The sequence below is a fragment of the Perca flavescens genome, chromosome 23 (genome assembly GCF_004354835.1).
Source record: "Perca flavescens isolate YP-PL-M2 chromosome 23, PFLA_1.0, whole genome shotgun sequence".
Classification (NCBI taxonomy): domain Eukaryota; kingdom Metazoa; phylum Chordata; class Actinopteri; order Perciformes; family Percidae; genus Perca; species Perca flavescens.
The window spans coordinates 13414132-13435678 of record NC_041353.1 but is presented as its reverse complement, the minus strand read 5'-3'; the positions used below and the strand labels follow the sequence as shown (position 1 = coordinate 13435678).

The 21547-nt window shown below is 39.3% G+C and overlaps 2 protein-coding genes across 9 annotated transcripts in view; both read left to right on the top strand.

Annotated features, from left to right (window-relative positions):
• zgc:113263 (uncharacterized) overlaps positions 1-5924 on the top strand; it is a 33178-nt gene extending 27254 nt beyond the window's left edge. For all 7 annotated transcript variants that reach the window (XM_028570495.1, XM_028570492.1, XM_028570491.1 and 4 more), the window contains 8 exons: positions 9-124; positions 218-449; positions 1393-1532; positions 2033-2282; positions 2737-2855; positions 3889-4141; positions 4348-4454; positions 5694-5924. In XM_028570495.1, coding sequence (XP_028426296.1) covers positions 9-124; positions 218-449; positions 1393-1532; positions 2033-2282; positions 2737-2855; positions 3889-4141; positions 4348-4454; positions 5694-5701 — 1225 coding nt within the window. In that variant the 3' untranslated portion in view covers positions 5702-5924. The remainder of the gene's footprint in view (positions 1-8; positions 125-217; positions 450-1392; positions 1533-2032; positions 2283-2736; positions 2856-3888; positions 4142-4347; positions 4455-5693) is intronic.
• Positions 5925-7360: 1436 nt separating this feature from the next.
• Positions 7361-21547, top strand: part of ptpn12 (protein tyrosine phosphatase non-receptor type 12) — a 70702-nt gene continuing 56515 nt past the window's right edge. The window contains exons 1-3 of one of the 2 annotated variants that reach the window (XM_028570353.1): positions 7361-7392; positions 13352-13458; positions 20066-20204. In XM_028570353.1, the coding sequence (XP_028426154.1) occupies positions 7372-7392; positions 13352-13458; positions 20066-20204 (267 nt within the window). In that variant the 5' untranslated portion in view covers positions 7361-7371. The remainder of the gene's footprint in view (positions 7393-13351; positions 13459-20065; positions 20205-21547) is intronic. The other variant, XM_028570354.1, reaches the window with a different exon arrangement.

The window sequence follows — 21547 nt, the reverse complement described above, 5'->3', positions numbered from 1 at the left end:
CCTTCCAGATGTGGAAGAAGAGTAGATTATAGATTTTACCACCAGCTGGAACAAATACTGGGAAATGAGGCAGTTTCTATTGATGAGTATGACGAAAGAGAAGAGCAAGCAGACCAGGATCCAGGTACAGTCGTCTTCATTCATTCACACAGCAGTACTGTGTTCCCACAACATCCACTCAGTCTTTCTAACTGCCGCCTGCGTCCCCCTGGAGTAGGTGCAGATGGTGTGAACGCAGCATGGACGGAGCAGGAGACGGTCGCTCTCGTTGAGGTGTGGGCTGCCGACGACGTGCAGGACAGCCTGAAAACCTGTGTCCGCAACGGGCACATATTCGCCGACATATCGGAGAAAATGGGTGCCATGGGATACCTGAGGACGGCGGAGCAGTGCCACTCCCGGATCAAAAGGTTGAAGAAGAGTTACAGGCGTTACTGCAACAGCCGGAGGTAAATAAGATGTCTGAGTTGATTGTTTTGAAAGGGCTCACATTATGCTTTTTCGGCTTTTTCCCTTTCCTTTATTGTGTATAAAAAAAAATAGCCCTAAGTCCACCCTGAAGGAACTTACCATCTCACACAGAAAACACTGTTCACAAACTGGTCAATACAGCTCTATTGTAGTCCAGCCTTTAGTGCCGTGACAAACGCACGTCATTTTGTGTCAATTTGTAACACACGTTATAATGCTCGCCTAGCTGCTAGTGTGACACGCCCTCAAACCAAGATAGTTAGAGCGGAGACCCGAAGAGTTCAGATAGTTGTATCGCCATGTCCAGGAGATGGTGCAGGATTAAAACGTTACATATGAAAGATTAATTTGTTAACATTTAAATAACTTACCACTCTGAAACGTCTTGCTCCAGTCTAGGTAGCGAAGCTTGTCGGGTTGTGCTGCCTGTGTTTTGGGATCAGACTCAGGCTTGAATATGTTAGGCTGAGCCGAAGCCATGGTTATCGGCTGAAGCGGGTTTGCTTTGGATCACACTAGCAGGCTTGTCAGGGTCCGCCCTACTCTGCTTCTTACTGGCTAGTAGTCCTACTGCGCATGTGCCACTCCCAACAAAGATGGGAGAGAAGTGCAATGCCTCACTCTGTAGCTTAAACAGGGAGCTCAACACACAGGGTGAAAAGAGGAGCTGCAGCAATGTGCAGTACAACAAAAACATGGTGTTTTTTGAAAATTAAACCATGTAAACATACAAACAACAATACAATTATGAACCTGAAAATTGGCATTATATGAGGTTGGTTTGTTTTTAATACATTATTGTTTCAAATATTAGTAAAACAAATTAGCTTCGTTGGTCCTGGCAGTTGAAACCTTTTTTAAGGCCACCATTTCCACCCCAGCACACTGTTTCCCAGCTTGCATTTGATTTTCGTTTTCCAGAAGTGGAGGACGGCCCACTGTGTTTCGATACTTCACCCTGCTGGCTCCGGTGCTCGGTGATTCTGTGTGTGCTGATGTGGACAGTACTGCTGCTGACACCGCCTCGCAAACCCTCATGGACCTTAAGGATGCTGACATGTGTAGGTTCAAATATGAGCAAATCAATTTGTGTCATCACACCCTTGGATAAGTGTACAAAGTGTTATTGTGCAGATATTGTATACAAAATTTTAAAAAATGAAAGCTTTAGTGGGTAACTATTTTATATTAATGAATGTCCGTTGTATTCAAGCCATTGCCAAAGCCAATTAAGACCATCAGCTCCACAAAACTGTATTTCTCAGTATGGCTAGGTTTAGAAAATGCTGTAGTCTGGCGACTTTCGCACGCAGAAAATAGAGCAAAGATAATGACCTCTTCTGAAGAGTCCATCATGTTTTTTTTTAGTCCTCCTTGTCCTCCTTGGCTACTAGCAACTGTGTGGAGGAAGGGTGGGGGTGGTGCGTGGTCACGGAAAGCTTGTATCATGTGGATGTGCCGACAGTTTTGTTGTCATAACTTAGAATTCCTCATGGGGGCGACAGAAACTACGCACCATATCTTTAAAACCCAATAATGAATGTGTTGTTCCTCCACTCAGACGAGCAGCCGTCAGCCAGCCACCTCAAGTCCGACCTGAGCAAGAAGACGCCCTGGTCGGACCAGGAGACCCGCACGCTGCTGGAGATCTGGGGTGAAGACAATGTCCAGCTCACCCTGAGGGGCTGCCTGAAGAACCGCCACGTGTTTGAGTACATCTCTGAGAAGATGAGTGACGAGGGATTCATGAGGACCTCCGAGCAGTGCTACACCCGCATTAAGCGCCTTAAACATGGATTCCTCCATGAAAAGTCAGTGATGACAAAAACTATTGATTCTTTTTCTTCCAAACGCATTCATAAGTTATATTATTGGTATTGTGGTAGCAATTTGGTTGGTTAAATGTCAAACAAACTCCGGAAAATGTTCTACAAAACATTTCTGCTCTTTATTGGGCAGTTTTTAGTAAGTTATCCCTCAGCTTTTTCTTTGTAGCATCAGTTGGTTATGCCAATTTAAAACAAGCACTTTCATGGTTATTTGCTTTGATAAAGCAGCAGTTTAAAAAAAAATATATATATATATACCGTATATATTGTTTTGACGTGACCAAGAGTAAAGGCCCATGTGAGGAATGAATTTTACCCATTTTTGGTGTTATAATTTGCTCTCTGACTTGTTTAATTGTCATGGAAAACATTTGGGATTAGCGTTTCTGGCTAATAACAGGCTAACTGTCATGTTTTTTCACCTTTTAAAATTCAGGGAGGAATATAAATTCTTCAGTGAGATGGATGAAATTTTCAGGAGGGAGCTGAAAGTGGACGGCTCAGTCGCAGACACATCAGTCACAGATGAGCTGGATGACTGCACTCAAACGAAAGGTGAAACTTACAGAAAATGCACATCTTCCTAAATACTAAGTGACACCATTGGATGCCATAAACACTGGATCAATCTAACTACAATACATAATAATGTGGAGGCAGCAGTGACGGCGTTCTCATGTGATCGATATGGCAGCAAAAGAGGCAGGCTTGACTTCATTTATTTAGTTTTTATAATGACAAGTTAAGTTATACCACAACATAAGACAAGATAAATTAGTTTCCGGACCAAATCTCAACACATGACAGATACAGTTTCATATACATATACCAGAAGAAGTTAAGAAAAGGACCTAATATGAAAACAAAATACAAAATAAGAGCTTCTACTGCAGAAACAAATCCTTTTGATAGTAGAAGCCATCTCCGATAACTGTCTTGAAATAGAGTGAAATATCCAGTAAAAATCCCCCTTCTTATATATATTTTAGTCAGCTTTTTTTTAATATTTTGTGTTATATTCCAAACGTCAGAAAGTCATTATTTACTCTTGCTCTTTTCAATATCCTTTTTCTGGGTGAAGAAGAAGCTACAATACCCATTAGCGGCATTAGCAGCACCTGTGATGTTATTATGTGACAGCGAAAACACGAAAGGCGGAGCAGTATGTCCTGTATGTCCCTTACCGGCTAACGTATTTAAAGATGGCGCATGAATATGGAGCATCTACCCCAGTTCATGTAAACGCAAATGTACAATTTCAAGCCAAAAGGAATACTTGGAATTGATGGTGGAGGTAAATATTCATGAAAAAGGATTTTGATAATGAACAACTAAACACGTTACACACTGGACCTTTAAGGAAAAATGATACCGTAAATATAAGTGAGCAAATCTTTAATTCTATCTAATGTTTTTACTAATCTATATGCCAGATTATACACGTTTCTACCAATACGGTAGATCTATACAATTGACTGTATAGATTTTCTCATTATTAGTAACTATACTATACATTGTGCAGATTTAATATTTTAAACTATAACTTTAACTCTTCAGTTTTAACTCTTTAACTCTTCCACTCTGTTAGATGCCGCGGGTACCCAGTGGGTGGCCGACAGCTCGAAGCTGGTCTGGAGCGACGGGGAGACCGAGGCCCTCCTGGACGTATGGGGGAGCGAGGCCATCCAGGAGACCTTGAAGGGATGCACCAAGAACAAACACATCTTCATCCAGATCTCTGAGGTCATGGCCAACCAGGGCTACATACGCACTCCTGAACAGTGTCAGACCAGAATAAAGAGGCTGAGGGCCAATTTCCGACACTTCTTAGAAGGCAGAAAGTAAGCACCTTTGTTCAGTGCTGGGGGAGGGGGGTGGGGAGGGGTGTGTGTGGTTAGATCATACTGCAGGTCTCAACATCGAGTTACAGTTTTATCCTCTCAGCATGTTTCAAACTGCATATCGTTCCACTGCGCTGTTGTACACATTAATTTGAGGCACAACTTTTCACTTTACAGTATAACAAGCTCTGATATTCTGTTTCCAGAGGAGAGAAACAAGAATGCAAGTTCTTTGACCAGTTGGTGCAGATATTCGGCAGCAAGTATGTAACAAACTCCGACCCCCTGGCCGAGGATACAGCCGATGGCGTAGGTAAGAATTGCTTCACTGTTGTCCATCTTGTTAGTGTCATGCAGTGGCTTTATCAACTGGATAATGCTTGTGGTAACCAGTGAGCTATGACAGATTTACTTTGTTATTCTCAGTCTCCTGTTTTTTCATGTAAATAACATGAAGATATATCAATTATCTCCAGTCTAATTCCTTTATCAAAAGTTAAAAGTCATCTCACAGCTACTCTGAGGAGGGTTTATGAGTTTGGGTTTATGAGTTGTTGTTGTTGTCAACTGTGTCTGTGTTGTATACGTTGCACAAATGTTATAATGTCAGATATGTTATATTTTCAGTTTTGGAGCAACAACATTAAACGCTCACTAATTAACATGTTATATCTTGAGTTGTTGTACAGATTAAACAACATTTAACTACTACGTTAAGTAGTGAAATGTAGAGGTGCTGGTAGGTGGGCTAGCTGTTTCCCCTCTGTTTTAGGCTAAGCTAACTGGCGGCTGGCTTCGGCTACACAGTTAGTAAGTTAGTAGTTCAAACTGTAGAAATGTATCTTCTCATCTAATTCTCATCAAGAAAGCAAATAAGTGTATTCCTCAAAATGTCATCCAAAGATCACTAACTCCGTTACCAAACCAACTAATTTAAATTCCTGTTAGCTTGTAGGGCTGTACCAAATAGTTCAAAGCTTCATTCTTAACGTTTAAAATTCTAAATCAACATTTGAATGCATGGCTATTCTTTCTGTTTAAAGTTTTGCACAGTTGCATAAAGATTAGGCTATACAAATATTATTAGTATTACTATTTGATGAATTAGATTCCAGTGGTAGAATTGTTACCGACGCGTGTGATTCAAACATTTCCAATAACTCCAAAGCGTTATCAAGTCCAAAAGTCAAAATATATTGAACAAAGATTAATGTAATTTCTAAAATACCCAAAACATGTTTTTGTCTAATTAAATATTCAGCTTCAATACATATTTGTTTGCGTTTAGCCTTTCAAAAACAATTGTTTGCTCTCCTGCTGGCTGCACACAAAGGGAGGTACGCACCTGTATTAACGGGGCAGTCTAGCAGCAATCCAACAGCACTATAAATTCCATTTTCATAACCAAATTGAAGATAGTTTTTTTTTTTTTTTTTACAGTGATGACGTCATAAAATATGGCAGACAAGCTTAAATCGAAACCTTTTGAATGTTAATAGCTTGTAAGTCCTATTCACAATTTAATATCTAAAATTGACTTTGTCTGATGCAGAGAACTGAAACTGTCCCTCATCGTCGAGTCAAATCACGGGGAGGACACAGCAGCTGCACATTGACAGAGGGACAGCCAGACGGGAAATAAACCAGGACACTCAAACAGCTGTGGTGTAAAGTTGTTTACAGATGACATTTGCCTCTGTACATACTTCAGATACTTTTACATTCTTCAAACACACTGTGTGTGTGTGTGTGTGTGTGTGTGTGTGTGTGTGTGTGTGTGTGTGTGTGTGTGTGTGTCTGTGTCTGTCTGTGTGTGTCTGTGTGTGTCTGTGTGTGTCTGTGTGTGTGTGTGTGTGTGTGTGTGCTTGTGCGTGTGCTTGTGCTTGTGCTTGTGTGTGCTTGTGTTATTTACAATAGAGCCATGCCACTAAAACCAGGAAGCTCAGGGCTCGAGGGACAAATATGAATCTCTGATCTTGACCTGGTGGAGTCCAGAAAACATGTTTTTGCTAGTATTTAATTATTTTGTACTTGAACTAAGAGTGAGTAAATCAAAGCACACGCAAAAGAAATACACGCAAGGCCTCGATGACTGTAACCACAGCCTACATTTGTTTTTTGTCTTACTTCAGGTCTCACTTCTTAAATCTTTTGTCTTTGTACTTGTTTACAATGTTTGAAATCTGAGTGGTAAAGGTTGAATTCATAAAGCTAATCCTTATTTTTTACATGGTATGAATTGATCTTGTCCAGAATTTAATTTATTTAAATTATTGTTTACGTATGTGTTACAAAGTTTTACAATTTACCCTAAATATGTTACACTTCAAACTTTATTGAAGCATATTTTTTCCACAAACATGTCAAAGTTTTTGTCCAACCCATTAAAAGAAACTTGAAATGTTTAAATGATTGAGATTGTGACTGAACACTAAACTATAAGGGAAACAAAAACGGGGCAGCTGTAGCTCAGTCACTTGGCTTTGGAACTGGAGGGTTGTCGGTTCATGTCCCTGTACATGTACATGTACATGTACAGTACAGGTCAAAAGTTTGGACACACCTTCTCATTCAATGTGTTTCTTTATTTTCATGACTATTTACATTGTAGATTCTCATTGAAGGCATCAAAACTATGAATGAACACATATGGAATTATGTACTTAACAAAAAAGTGTGAAATAACTGAAAACATGTCTTATATTTTAGATTCTTCAAAGTAGCCACCCTTTGCTTTTTTTGATAGCGCTGCAAACCCTTGGTGTTCTCTCAATGAGCTTCATGAGGTAGTCACCTGAAATGGTTTTCACTTCACAGGTGTGCCTTGTCAGGGTTAATTAGTGGAATTTTTCCCCTTATTAATAAAAAAGCAATATATGTAATGCAGACTCAAGTCTGCAAATTGACTCAGTAATATCAGTTTTACAGCAATATCTACAGTACATTTGCTGCCATTAGCCACTATTAGTAAGCCACCAATTATAACAGACCAAGTAAGGCTGTAGCAGCAAAACCTCTGAAGAATAGGTTTTGTTACAGTACATGTTACTACTCTCACTTTAAAGCTAATTTAAATTTTAATCTCCTCCATGAGGAATTCTAAGTAATGAAAACAACACTGTCGCATCCACATAACACAAGCCTTATGTGATCGCGCACACGCCCCCACCCCCACCCCTTCCCCACGCAGTTGCTAGTAGCCACGGAGGACACGGAGGATTGAAAAAAACATGATGGACTCTTCAGAAGAGGTAATTATCTTCACTTAAGTTTCTGTGCGCAAAAGTCACCGGAAAACGCAATCTTCTGAACACAGCCATGCTGAGAAATACAGAGAGAGTTGTGTGGAGCTGACAGTCTCAGTTAGCTTTGTAGCATCTCATTTGGCAATGGCTTGAATGTAACGGACATTCATTAATATCAAAACGTTATGCATTAAAGCTTTAAATACCTTTTGCCGATGATACCTATGTACCTTTACTTAAGTAAAACATTTGAAATAAGGACTTTAACCTGCAATTGCGTAATTTTACATTGTGGTTTACTATTTTTACTTAAACCTGCGATAACTGATTTTGTTTTGGCCACTTGCGGGTAGCGGAAACAAGTTGTGAACACAGCATTGACATTTTTTAAGTTGATATAGCAAAGAGTTGATTATTTACACGTTTTAAAGTGGTGAATGTACGACCAGTATTCACTATCTTTATCTGTGTTGAAATGAATCAAATAATCGATGCATCGAATCATGGACATGGACGATGCTGCATTGATAATCGGTAGGCTCATAATTGATTATTTCTGTTTACAATTTAATGTAGGCCTAACAACATTTCTGTTTACATATTCTGTTATGTTTTGCACATTCAGGAAGTGCCATGTGCTCAGTGCTGTAGTTTTATGTATCCAATTTATTTAGTATTAGAGCACTGCAGAATGTTTTGTTTCTGAAGCTTGAAAAGCTATGAATTAAATATCCTACACGGATTTAATAGAAGAATGTATTTGATGCATCGAGATATCGAATCGAATTGAATCGCTGACATGATAATCGTAATCGAATCGGGAGATCATTGAAGATTCACACCTCTAGTGTACAGTGGGTTTTTAGAGTTGTTTGGGTGGAAGCAGCTGGCAGCTGCGGCCGAAAATGACGTTTTGGGAGTGATGGGAGTGAACCAAAAATAGGAACGTTTTGGGCTGGACAGCTGAGCAATGATCTGATACTCACTTTAAAGCTCTGTCAAGCCAGGTGATAATTCTCTGTAGGTTTATCACTGTGAACGAACGGTTTCACATTGTTTGATACATATCATTATAAAAGTATCGATTATAGCTGCTTTAAGGGTCTGAGATTTGAAATTGAATGTGTATAAAAGTAAGCACAATATTGTGTTACTAGCCCACAGTGGTGAAGTCCATACTATCCGTCTCACCCACACAGTCTAATGATGATTTACTGCTGATTACGTTAACTGCAGTCAGCCAGAGCTTCCTGCTCTGCCTACTGTTGGCTATATTAGATTAGTTCTGCAATGATGGAAAATCAGAGGGGGATTGCTAGGCAACGTCTTCTAAACATGCCATGGTTTCCCATCACAAGACCATAAAGTTGACATTGTGTTATTTTGTTGAGACATGACAAACCATTCCCATTCTGTAACCATAGTCACTGTATCGGACAATGAAGCAGGAAGGCACAAGCTTTTCTGTTGGTCTGTTGGTCTGTCTGCCACTTTGGCAGATTGAAATATCTCAACTATTAGATGCGTTGCCATTTTGAATGGACATTCGTGGTCCCCTGAGGATGAATTTGGATGACTTTGGTGATCCCCTGACCTTTCCTCACTCCTAACTTTTGATTTTGACATTTGTCATTACTTTTGCAAGTGTTTTTATCATAAACCAAAGTATTGGACAAATTCCAATTTTGACCTGATGGCACTATGACAATTCAGAGTAGCCTATCTGTTCTCGCAACTGACACAGACATTCCCATCCATACGGCCACACCCTGAGCAATTTACGCATAGTGTGAGTAAATTAGCAGGTTATTATTACAATTTTGCAATATGACAAATTAAGAGACTTTAGCTCACAAATAGTTGTAGTAGTAGTGTTTTTTCAAAAACACTCAAAACATGGCGGTGGGGTTGTTGGCATCAACCAACGCAGCGGTGAACCTTCCTCTAACAGGATCATGGACATGGGCGTTGACTTCTCACACTCCTCCACTTATACTGTCTTCTATGTCTAAGACTACACCGCCATCACTGCCGCTTTCTTTTGCCTCCCTGTCTTTCCTGTTCTCCTCCTCTGTTTGGTTGTTATTGTCCTTTTTGATGAACACCACTGGAACCATTTCCTCTCCAATGGTAATTTTCTTCCAAACGTACACACATATATCGTGAAATACCTGAGTACACAAGGAAAAGATATTGCTTTGTGTTAGTTGGTTCATATTTGAACACAAATGTTATTTCTGTCTAAATTTACCATCATGTCTAGGTACTTACCCAATACCCAAGCTTTAACAAAGTGGCCACTATACACAATATAAAGAAGAGAACGGGAACACCAGTGAAGTGGATCTGAATAAATTAGGAAATAAGGACATTTTTAAGGGCATCTGATATGATGTATCTTTTCTATGGTGGCCCTGGAGGCCAAAGACAAAAAAAAAAACAAAAAAACTATGGTGGATAAAACACATTATTGAAATACAAAATACATCATTAGAGAAACACAATGGAATTTCAGAAAACACGACTTTTCAATTGCGACATTTGAGTAAAACAAAGATATTTGACCGTCCGTGTGAGATAATTAAGCTAAAGTAAGGAAAGAAGTAGGACGGTCTCATGCCATTTTATTTATGTGATGTAAGAGGAATACACTGCGTCTTTAATGTATGTGCAAACAAGTGAAATAACCCGATTTGAATATAATACTTTTTACCCAAGATGTCATGGCAACCCAAAACGTGGAGGTGCGTCTTTTTACAAGGGATAAGACTGTAGGAAGACAAGGCTACACACACACGCACACACACACGCACAATGTGTTAATAATGAATGGTTTTCATCTCTCTTTGTTTTCTGCAATTTAAAGCCACTGAAAACTGAGGTAGTATAAGAGTTTAACACTTAAAACATTGTAAATAATGCAAATAATATATCTATAATCTGTTATCTTTCACAGGAAAATACACAAAATGAAATGAAGTAAAAAAAAAAATACAGAGATCTTCAATTAAAATAGCCAAAAGTGTTTGTCAATTTGTTCTCAGTTCATTTAGGGCTACATTTTACCTTCTTATAAACAAGGCTGTAGTTTCCAACTCCAGCCTAAAGCAGAAAAAAAAACATATGTCCGTACTAAACAAACACTATAAAATAGACGACATATTGTATATGCAATACACACACTGCAGTACACTTTGTATACCTGTTTGAAGGTTGAATGATTTACACATCTGGAGCTGTCCGGTCCATCACACAAGCAGGAGTCTGGAATCAAGGACTCCCAGTCTTTGTAGCTTTGGAGTCCGCAGCAATTAAACTGAAGTGACACACACATACACACACACACACACACACACACACCACATATGACTCAGAGCTACTTAGATATGTGCTCTACTCATGTTTAAATGTCATAAACTGCAAGAACACGTGTACAATGGCTGACAGTATGTAATGAAGAACTTTCTTTAAAGGTTCCATGGCATGAAAATTTCACTTTGAGTTTTTGTAACATTAATATGCATTCCCCCAGCCTGATTATGGTCCCCCAGTGACTAGAAATGGTGATAGGTATAAACCGAGCCCTGGGTATCCTGCTCTGCCTTTAAGAATATGAAAGCTCAGATGGGACGATCTTATGAGGTCATAAGGAGCAAGGTTACCTCCCCTTTCTCTGCTTTGTCCGCCCAGAGAATTTGGCCCACCCATGAGAGAGAGAGAGAGAGACATCATGGCTTTCAAACGAGCAAAGTGGCAGTTGGTCAAGGCCACACCCCCACCCTCCACCTTGCCCGATACAGTATTAGGGGACCACTGAGGTCTATATAAAAGCATCCAAAAAGCAGCATGTCATGGGACCTTTAAACCTCTGAACACAACATTGACATATCATCAACATTTAGGTTGATATGACAGACTTGTTAGCAAACAGTACATCCACTAGTTACGAAGCAACATTAGTAAGAAGACAGACAAACAATTGTTTTCCTTACAGTAAATTTTACATCCTAAAAAAACATATTTCCTGTCTTACCTCAGCCTGCCAGCGGTACACATTGTTGAGTGAATGGCAGATTGTGTCAGTCTGGTTTAGTGTGTTTCCTGGTGTATCTGCCAGAGGCAGCAGAGCCAAGTAGCGCTTCTCAAACTGTTTTATCACCTAGAGGCAAATAGAAAGACAAACAGATGGATGATGCTTTATTGCCACTGCTGCCACCATTTCTGAAACAGGCTAGTTCCGTTTGACATTGGGACACTGACCAAGACCGTGAGATGTGGTTGAAAGTTCCAGAAACAAAACTACTGTAGTAAGAAGACGAAAACCTTGAGTTAAGTTCTTTTTTTTGTTTTTTTTGTCGAACTACTGTTTCCAATGTCAAAAAATGAGCTTTCATTCTCATGCTAGTTAATGTTTACAGCATTCAACTATAAAGGTGAGGTGGGATATGCCTACCTGATTCTCTTTTTCCCAAAAGCCAACAGATAGAAGCATATTTAGCAACAGGACACTGGCTGCAACAATTGACTTAAGAGAAACAAGAGGAGGGAAAGACAGTTCAATCAAGTTTTAAGTTTTTTTTTCGAGGGGGAATATCTTACACACAGACATCCACATACCACTCTTGCATAGAAGCCATTTCTTCTCCAGAGTTCCTGCAGCAGCAACATACAGACCATCAGACTGAACCCTGACCAGAAATACACCAGTCTGGCCCAAATTTCCAGCCTGGAATCTACAAGATCCTACAAGAAAAAAAACTCACAATCATATCAACATGGACAGAGCACAACACAGTGACTAGGGCTGGGTATTAAATCTCAGTCAGTACCGAAAGCTGGAATCAAATGTCTTGGTCAGATTCATAGTCTTGTTTACATATTTTTTATCAGATATTTCCTGATTCAAAAAAAAAATACAGATAATACACATGCCTATATTTCAGTTTAACCAGATTTGCATCAATTTCCAGTTTCATATTTCAGATGACACACCTTTTTATTTGAGCTGTTACCGTCATCAGTGTCACATGGTTACATATTGTTTTTAGGAGTGATTTTAAGATCTTACTGATTTCTTTTAGGGCACACGGGGACTTCTATTCATTTATCTACATATAAGTAAATATAATATACATATATCCATATTTGCTTCATTAGATTATCCAATATAGCTCGCGGTTGTTACAACCAAGACCAAAGGAGACTGAATTTGCCATGTTTTATTCTGTCAACTACAGAATATATAGAAATGACTTGTGTTATTATCGTCCTGTCAGTCTCACCTCGCTGTTCCCACATTCAAAGCTCCGGCTGTCCAGAAGGAGTCCTGATGCCGTCAGGATAAGTAACAGTACACACCAGACCTGCAAAGCAACAGCGGCTTAACTGTACAGCTGCAAAAAGTATAATTTTGAGGTGTTTTTTACCTTACTTGGGTATTCTACATTCATGCTCCTTTAGAGAGAAATATTGTACCTTTTACTCCTACAACCATCTGGCAGCTACTATTTACTATTTACTTGAGATTGTTTATACGAAATATATGATCAGTATTAATTTAAGTAATATTGCTACTTTTATTTAAGTAGCTAAAGGATTTGAATACATCCCCCCCCCTCCACCACCACCACTGAAGATAATTGTAACACATGTATTTCTGAGATAGACGTACTTTTACTTTTGACTGCATAGTAGTAGCAGAGTTATTAAAATGTAGTTAATAATTATTAGACTAATTATAACATGCAAAGCAAATATAAGTGAACAGTCTATCTATCCTATCTATCTATCCTATCTATTTATCTATCTATCTATCTATCTATCTAATAGAAAAATGAATACTTACTGCATATAATATCACCATCACTGTTGCAATCCACAGGATGGCATTTGGTTTTCTGAAGAATCTGTTGTTACCCATCTCTGCTGCCATATCGTCACAATTTTCCCTCTCCAACTGCTTCAGGAGGAAAAGGACCACAGAGTGACCCTGGACAGATGTTTGGTTATGAGAAAAGAGAAGAGGAGGGAACCGGCATCTCTGACCATCAACACTCCACCTCTGTATGGAGCGTGAGTAATGCCACAACAGGTCCTCCTGCGCTCTGCCAAGAAAGGTCTTACCTGCTGAATGCATGTATTTATGAAAAAAGGTCATCAAGACTCTTCCTAGAATGGGGTGGGGCTCATGTTTGACTTTGTAAAAATGCAAAATCCTGAAAAAAAAGTGAACAAACTACATAGTTGTGACATGAATATTTGAACTGAAATGAACAAACTGACTACAATCAGCAAAAGATGAATCATTTTCACCTCTACTCTGATCCGACACCGCTAAAGTTCAGTTAAAGATCAAGGTTTGGGTTACGGTAGCTCCTTGGTTGAAGTTAGAAAACCATCGTCTTCATAATTAAGAAAAACACCCTCGTGGTTAAGGTTAGAAAACGATTGCAGTCACTGTTAAAAGAAACTATGACTGTTGTTAAAGGAAACTGAAAACGAACAGCAGCTTCCTGTGTCGAAGTCCACCATTTTGTTAAACCTACCCCTCAACCTCTCCAACTACTTGTTTTGCCATGTGCTGAATCAATTGATTGATGCTGAGTTACTCTAGTAGTAAAACAGCAGAGTACTTAAAAAAGTAAGTTACAAAGTTTTATACATAAAAATAGAAAAAAAGAATATGATATTGGGGTATGTACATTTATTCAGGTAATACATGTTTACTATACAGAATGCACAAAGTGACACAGTTGATGTAAAAAAAAAAGATGATGGGATGATGGCACAGGTCAAGCCCACACCCCCACCCTCCACCTTGCCCTGAACTGTGAAAACATGGAACACATTCTAACTCTCAGTTACCTGCATACACCATTTGTACAAACAGAAGGAAGATTCAAGGAAGATTTAAAATGACATCTTCAATGTCTATTTTTATTTCGTAGTAGTTGTTTTTACAGTTCTGCTAACAGTATATCATAATTCATATTTTCATTACAGTATCAATAGCAGTACATTTGCAGGAAAGAATTAGAGATGTTAACTATCAAACTCTGCATGTCATCACATTGGGTCAGATACTGTAATTGTTGTTCATTCAAGGATACATTACCAATATTACCAATGTACCAATATACAAATGGTATAAAAGAGTATTTGTGATGTTGGATCTTACTGAACCAACTAGTTTATCCTTCAGTGCCCTCATTTTTTCTTCATTGAAACATCTTCTGTTAGTGACTGTTGCACTGCAACATGCAAATGTTACCACTTGGGGGCGCCAGTTGATAGTACATAACTCTACAGTGACTGGAATGGCCTTAAAAGCAGTTTTTCTGGACTCTATGTCAGGTTCTCTTGTCCATTTACAATAATGTGTCAGTATGCAAGCAGGGAAGCTCTGTCCCAGTGTCACTGACATAAACACACTCCATGTAAAACGCACACATGCAGTATAGGCTACTTAAATAGACACAGACAAACACACACATATGCAGCTCTCAAAAGCTAGGACAGTAATTACGTGTCTAAATCTGACAGAGCGTCCAACCGCCAATGTCTGGCTGCCTGCCAGTGTGTGTGTGCGTGTGCGTGTGTGCGTGTGTGCGTGTGTGTGTGTGTGTGTGTGTGTGTGTGTGTGTGTGTGTGTGTGTGTGTGTCATTGGTAAAGACAGAGACAGGCTGGCTGGAATCTATTGAGGGAAGGGATGCACCCAAAACACACACACACACACACACACACACACACACACACACACACACACAGATATACACACACAGAAGGCTGAGCAGTGCCACATCAACCACCTCACCACTCGGACCACGCTGCACACAGTCTCAACCTCACACACTGTTTTCTTACACACATATCACACAGATAATAAGGCTGAGTTTCAAACATTCTGTTTGATACCATTACATTAGTCCATGTTACGCCAGTATTGTTGACTTTTTAATTTGCACGTTATATACATACATTTTTATTTTGGTGGTGTTTTTTTTATCTTTTAGGGGAAAAAACCTACTGAGAAAAGATTTTGGAGAAAATAGTAAGGTAAGGTATTTTGTTTCATGCGAGTACCCTAAAAAGACTCAGATACTGACAGCTAACATTTAGGTTGGGTCTCTATCTGATAATGCAAATATCATCCTTAAGTACAATTTTGAAGTATTTTTTCTTTACTTGAGTATTCTATTCTTTACTTGCACACACTGAAAATGACTTGGTCAATTTGTACCCAATTTGGGACAATCTAGCACCGCCCCAGTACCATGAGCATAAAAACCACTGTGTGACCAATCACACACCAAAAAAATGTGTTATTTTGACCCAGTTTTAGTTATTGATATTATTTCTATTAGGCTATTCAGCCACACCAATATGTGGTTATATTGATCCAGTAACAATGTCATGCTTAGATTTTTGTTGGGTCATTAATTAAACCATAAACTGTATGTTTTTATAAACATTTTTAGTGTTCTGTTTAGACAAAAAAAAACTTGTTATTTTTTTTATTATTATTTATTTATTTAAGGACAATGCACATTTAATGAACATGTACAGCAGTACACGTAAAAGTGCCAGATTATAGCCCAAAGGCTAATTTCCATCTGTAGTCCCATTTGGCAGATATAACTCAAAATACCCACATATCGGTGTGGCTGAATAACCTCAAACAATTATACCAATAACTAAAACTGGGTCAAAATAACAATTTTCTTTGGGTGTGATTGGTGACCCAGTGATTTCTATTCTCATGGGTACTGGGTCGGTGCTAGACTGACCCAAATTTGGTTCAAACTGACCCAGTATTTTTTTGTGTGGATGAGTGAATTCTGAAGCCTTTAAAGTGAGAGGGGCGGGGGAGGCATGGCGGGGTTGAGCAACATGCAACTGAGTCATTCCTCCCTGTGGGCAAACATTTTCACCCTACTTCATTACTGCAACAGGCAGGCTCACGTTCTCTGTCTCTCTTTCTGTGTGTTTGTGTCCGGACCAGATATACTCATCCTGCTATATGTTCTCACACATGCAGCTTCATGCTCTGCCCTCCACTGCAGGCACACATGGAAAAGACAGAACACAAGGGAGTTCATCGTTTAGCAGTGAGAAAGAAAGTCAAAGAAAAAACGTCATGAAGAAGAAATGTGTGTGTGTGTGTGTGTGTGTGTTTTGTGTGCGTGCGTGCGTGCGTGCGCGTGTGTGTGTGTGTGTGTGTGTGTGTGTGTGTGTGTGTGTGTGTGTGTGTGTGTGTGTGTGTGTGTGTGGAGCCTCCCTCCCCTGGGGTTGTGTATGGGCTTGTTACAGCAACATTCCTCCACTCAGCTGCTTCTGAGCAGCACATTCCAGGAGAGAGAAAGAGAGAGAAGAGAGAGATGGAGAGAGAGAGAGAGAGAGAGAGAAAAGCAAGTGAGTAAAAGTGGGGAGAAAAGGAGGAAGAGAGGAAGATAAAAGGGGGGAGTCGGGAGAAAGAGAGCAAGACGTGGTAAATGAAGCAAAGAGGATGGACGGGGGCGAGTTGTTAAGGAAGAAAACGGGAATCTTAATCTGATGTGTAATTGATCCCTTGTTGTGACTATCTTCTCCACAGAGAGATCAAAGGTCAGGGTCAGATACAGTACAGAGAAAACAGAAGCAGTGCTAAGAAAAGGAAGAGACAGATAGAAGGAGCTGGATCGCAGGAGGCCATAAGGTCTTTTCTTAAAATATGATTGCCCATTCAACCATACACACACACACACACACACACACACACACACACACACACACACACACACAAACACAGTAAAGAAGAGCACTCTTTGGTGTGGGTTCATCTCTTCGGCCTGCTTGACCTGTTTCCACTAACTGTAGAAGAAAGAAAGAAATCTCACCACAAACACACATAATAATTCAGCCCCAGGGGCCATTACACTCCTACTCAGACACAGTTGATAAACACAGATACAACACGCTGTAATCAGTTAGTTAGATAGTTTGTTGGCTTAAAATAATAACTACACAAACACATAAAATAACTTAAGTGATCAAATTGAAAAACATAAGGTTCAAATGGTACTCGTACAATTCTGTCTGCACATAAATAATATTACAAAACAAATTTTCAGGCAAATATGCAACATAACTAAGACTTAATTGTCTGTGGCTAAAAATATAAATTAGAGCTTTAGAGAGCACATTGATAGAGGCAAGTGAAAATGCCAAACATTCCCGATTTTCAGCTTCTGAAGAGAGGAGAGGAGAGGAGAGGAGAGAATTACTATGGCAGGCTCTGTTATCAGACATGTTCAAATCAGCTGTGTCCCTCATGTTGAGTAAATAAAGAGGGTACAGAAACAAAGCAAATAAAACAAAACAGATTTACTGAGGATAACAAGCAAATACGTTTAAAGACAAGAGCAACAAAAAGCAGTTTGTGTGTGAAAGCTTGTTGGCTCAGTGACAGCGTCTCTCTCTCTCCCTCTTCCTCAGACTCAATAGATGGGTTTGTTTGTTGTCACTGGTAGAGCTAAAGGAAAACAATGTCACTCGATTCCCCTTCTCTCCATGTGTGTGTTTAACGGAAGACAGTTAATCATGCACAAGTGTCTATTGAGTTCCTGTCCTCCGACATCTCTATCCAGAATACTAATTTATTTTCTCTTTTCTCTCCTTCTCTCCATCCCCGTTGCTCTTTCTTTCTTAACAGTTTGTCAGTTACATTAAATTTAAGTGAACTGGATGCTCAAAATAAGCATACCTTAATAAAGTTATTAAACAATATTTTTTTATTGTATAACTAAACATTTAACACACACACACACACACACACACACACAGACACAATTATGTAACCAGTGTGACCATTAGTGGAGATGTTTCATGACAAATTTGTTTGTTTCTATTTCTGGTTGTATCTTAATCCAGATTATATATTTGAGCCATTAATCTGTTGGCTGTTAGCTGCTTCTTCACTCTGGGCTTCACATAATATCTATCTATCTATTTATCTATCTATCTATCTATCTATCTATCTATCTATCTATCTATGTATCTATCTATCTATTGTGTGTGTGTGTGTGTGTGTGTGTGTGTGTGTGTGTGTGTGTGTGTGTGTGTGTGTGTGTGCGTGTGTTAGTGATCCAGATTAAAATCCAGTAACCGCTCTTGCTCTGAGTGACAGGATTATTAAACCATATAGAGAAGTTTACTGTGGCTTGTTCTCTCCTGCATCTCCTGACAGAGTGCGGCATGCAGTGCAAGGCACATGTATGTTGGGAGATAGTGGAGGTCAGTGGCTTCAATGTGTGATTGTACATGTGACTCCAACCCACACTAAAATGAGTTGAAGGAATTAGACAGAGTGCCACCTGGACCTTTTACATAACAGAAATGCTTTCACATTAATGCATCAATGATTTAATGTGACATCTTACTGCTCGTTACTTTTACTTGTAATTTTGAGTTATAATATTTCTACTTATGCAAGCAACTATTTTTTTAGATGTAAGAGTGTGAAGTTCAGGAATAATTTATAATAATAATAGATACAGGGAAAGCATATGCTATATTACTGTAAACAATATATGTAGTCTTCTTATAGAATAAATAACTAACAGAGGCTGTAAAATGAAATCAATTTAGTCTATTCTTTGAAACAGATTTCATACCAAACAAAAATCCAAATACGTTTAATTGGCACGACTGTTGCACAACTTTTATATTTGAGTAGAAAGTATGGAAAGGTGTAAAATTGTCCTTGGTCTATCTGGCAGTTAATTCCATATTTAAACATACATACACAAACAACACATAAAAACAACATTGACAGTATGAATCATAGAAATACTAATGCTTATTTCTATGGTAAGCAAAGTCCAAGCAATAAAATACAATTACAAAATGTAAGAAAAACACTTTTAGAAAAAAAAAAGATTACTCTACATATTCATATAATTACATAATAAAATACATTAAATCAATATACGTAACAGTATTACAGTTACATCATATATTTGTCATATTGAGGGTTTATATACATTATTTCTGATAATGATGACGAACCGCGTCAAAACGACAGACACACATTCTATCCAATCAGACTTGGATCTTTGGTAGAGCTACAGCCACGTAAGCCAATGGGATTTTAATTTCTGGTGTCAGATGTCCAATCACAGGCCGTTATATCCTGGAAAGGGAAGGCCGTGTTCTCCTTCGGCTTTGCCCAGTCCGGATGTTCCCCAGTAGCGAATAACGAGCAGCAGTGTGTGAATGTGGCAACCGAGGTAGACAGGGAGGGGTAGATAGACTGACCAGATCAGGGTTTTTGTCCTTTTTCAATCTTTTTATTTTCTTACAGAGCCTAGTGTTAACAGTTTATGTGACGCCACGGTTGTTAACTTGTTTGTAGACGTGAAAGCCCGGCCGCCGCTGCTTTTCTTTGGGACTACGTTAACCGTTAGCCTTGTGAAAACAGCCCAGAAGAAAGAAGGAAAGGGTGAAACAACATGGGGCGATAATAAAAAAAAAAAAAAAAAAGGTGTTGTGTTATGAACCGACGATGACTCTCTGGGAGGATCCGTGAAGCTTATTTATTTTTAATTTATTTCCCCTCTCCCTTTACCTTGTGTCCTTTTTTGTTTTATTTTTGAATTTTCTCCTCCCTTGCTGCTTTGGGAGGTTGTTTTTTTTATAAAGGAAAAGGCAACGGGATACGTTACAAGAGGACAGAAGGATGGACCAAGCCGGCATCCTGAGAAAGTTTATCCAGGGGGTGAAGGCCATGAGCGAGGGGGACGAGGAGAGGGGAGAGGACAACTTCGGCAGCGACTTTATGGTGGGTCAACATTTTAATGAGCTTACCTAGCCTCCTTTACCTTACATCTATCTGAACCAAACCTCTCTCCCTTCACAATTGTCCACCTCTTCCTCCATAACGACCCTCCATATCCCACCCCCCTCCCCGTCTCCTGGTTCCCTACATCCCCCAGGAGGTGAAGCAGGGGCGGCTACACTGCCCTCTTCCTTTTCCTCCCATTTCCAGGCTTTACATGGCGGCCTAGCATTGTCTCCCAATCCACAGAAACCCCACCGGCTCCTGTTTCTTTAAAATAAAGAGACAACAGCAAAACAAGACACATTCACGTCACTTTTTAGCCCGCGGGCTAATTTTTTACATAGCGTTGTTGGGATAGCTTAGCTTGTAGGTAAATGCTGGCCTAGTGTTATTGTGGCTTACTGTCTTAATAACCATGCCTGATTGTTAGGATGCTGTGCAGTAATTCATTGTCCTCTCTGATGCTCAATAAGCAATGAGTATCCACTAACCAAACTGAGCTTAATTGTATGCATTATCTCCTATTGTGTGCCTGTAGCGTCCTGTTTTGTTATAGTGTGTTGCTAGACGTCTCTATGAAATATTTCTAGAATGACTGCAGTTGCTTATTTTATTTATTCAGTTGCGCATTTCAGTTTAAATTGATGTACAGTAACTGTTGGCAAAGGATTCTCAGTTATAGTTGAACTAGTTGTACAGTAGCAGCGGAGTTTAGGTTTGGGTTTCTTTATTAATTCACATAATGGTCCAGGAAAGTTAAGTTTTTCTTTGTTTTCTTGTACTGCAGTTTGATTATTTGTGAAAGAGGCTAATCAGCATCAGAACAGTTAACTTTTTATCCTTTTGCCCGCAGTTACACACACACACACACACACTCTCTCTCTATTCATTCTCCTTACTTCCCTACTTCATGCGAGCTGCTTGCTGGAGCTTGCAACATTCTTTCTTGGCTCATTTCATAACATTTTGTCCTGGCTTTAAAACTGGAGCTTTATCAACTCCTGGGCACACTTTGGATACTTTGCTACACAATTTGTGAGGCCTCTCTCGCTGAAATTAGGTACATAACAAATTCTGAAATAAGGGAAACTCTGTGTATGTGTCAAATTGTGTGCTGATGACTTGGTCTGTCCTGTCCTTTCGAGCGTGTGTTTCATAGAGTAAAACCAGGAGGTAGCGGTTGTTGCGTTAAAACCAGACTATGACGGGCGTTGGGGCTGTACATTGAGGAGGTGCTTTATGGATGAGGGAGAGAGCAATGCATGTGATCAGACTTAAGACTTTTTTCTAGAAATTCTGTGCTATTGCCATTTAGTTGGAATACTTAGTTGGAATGATATTCA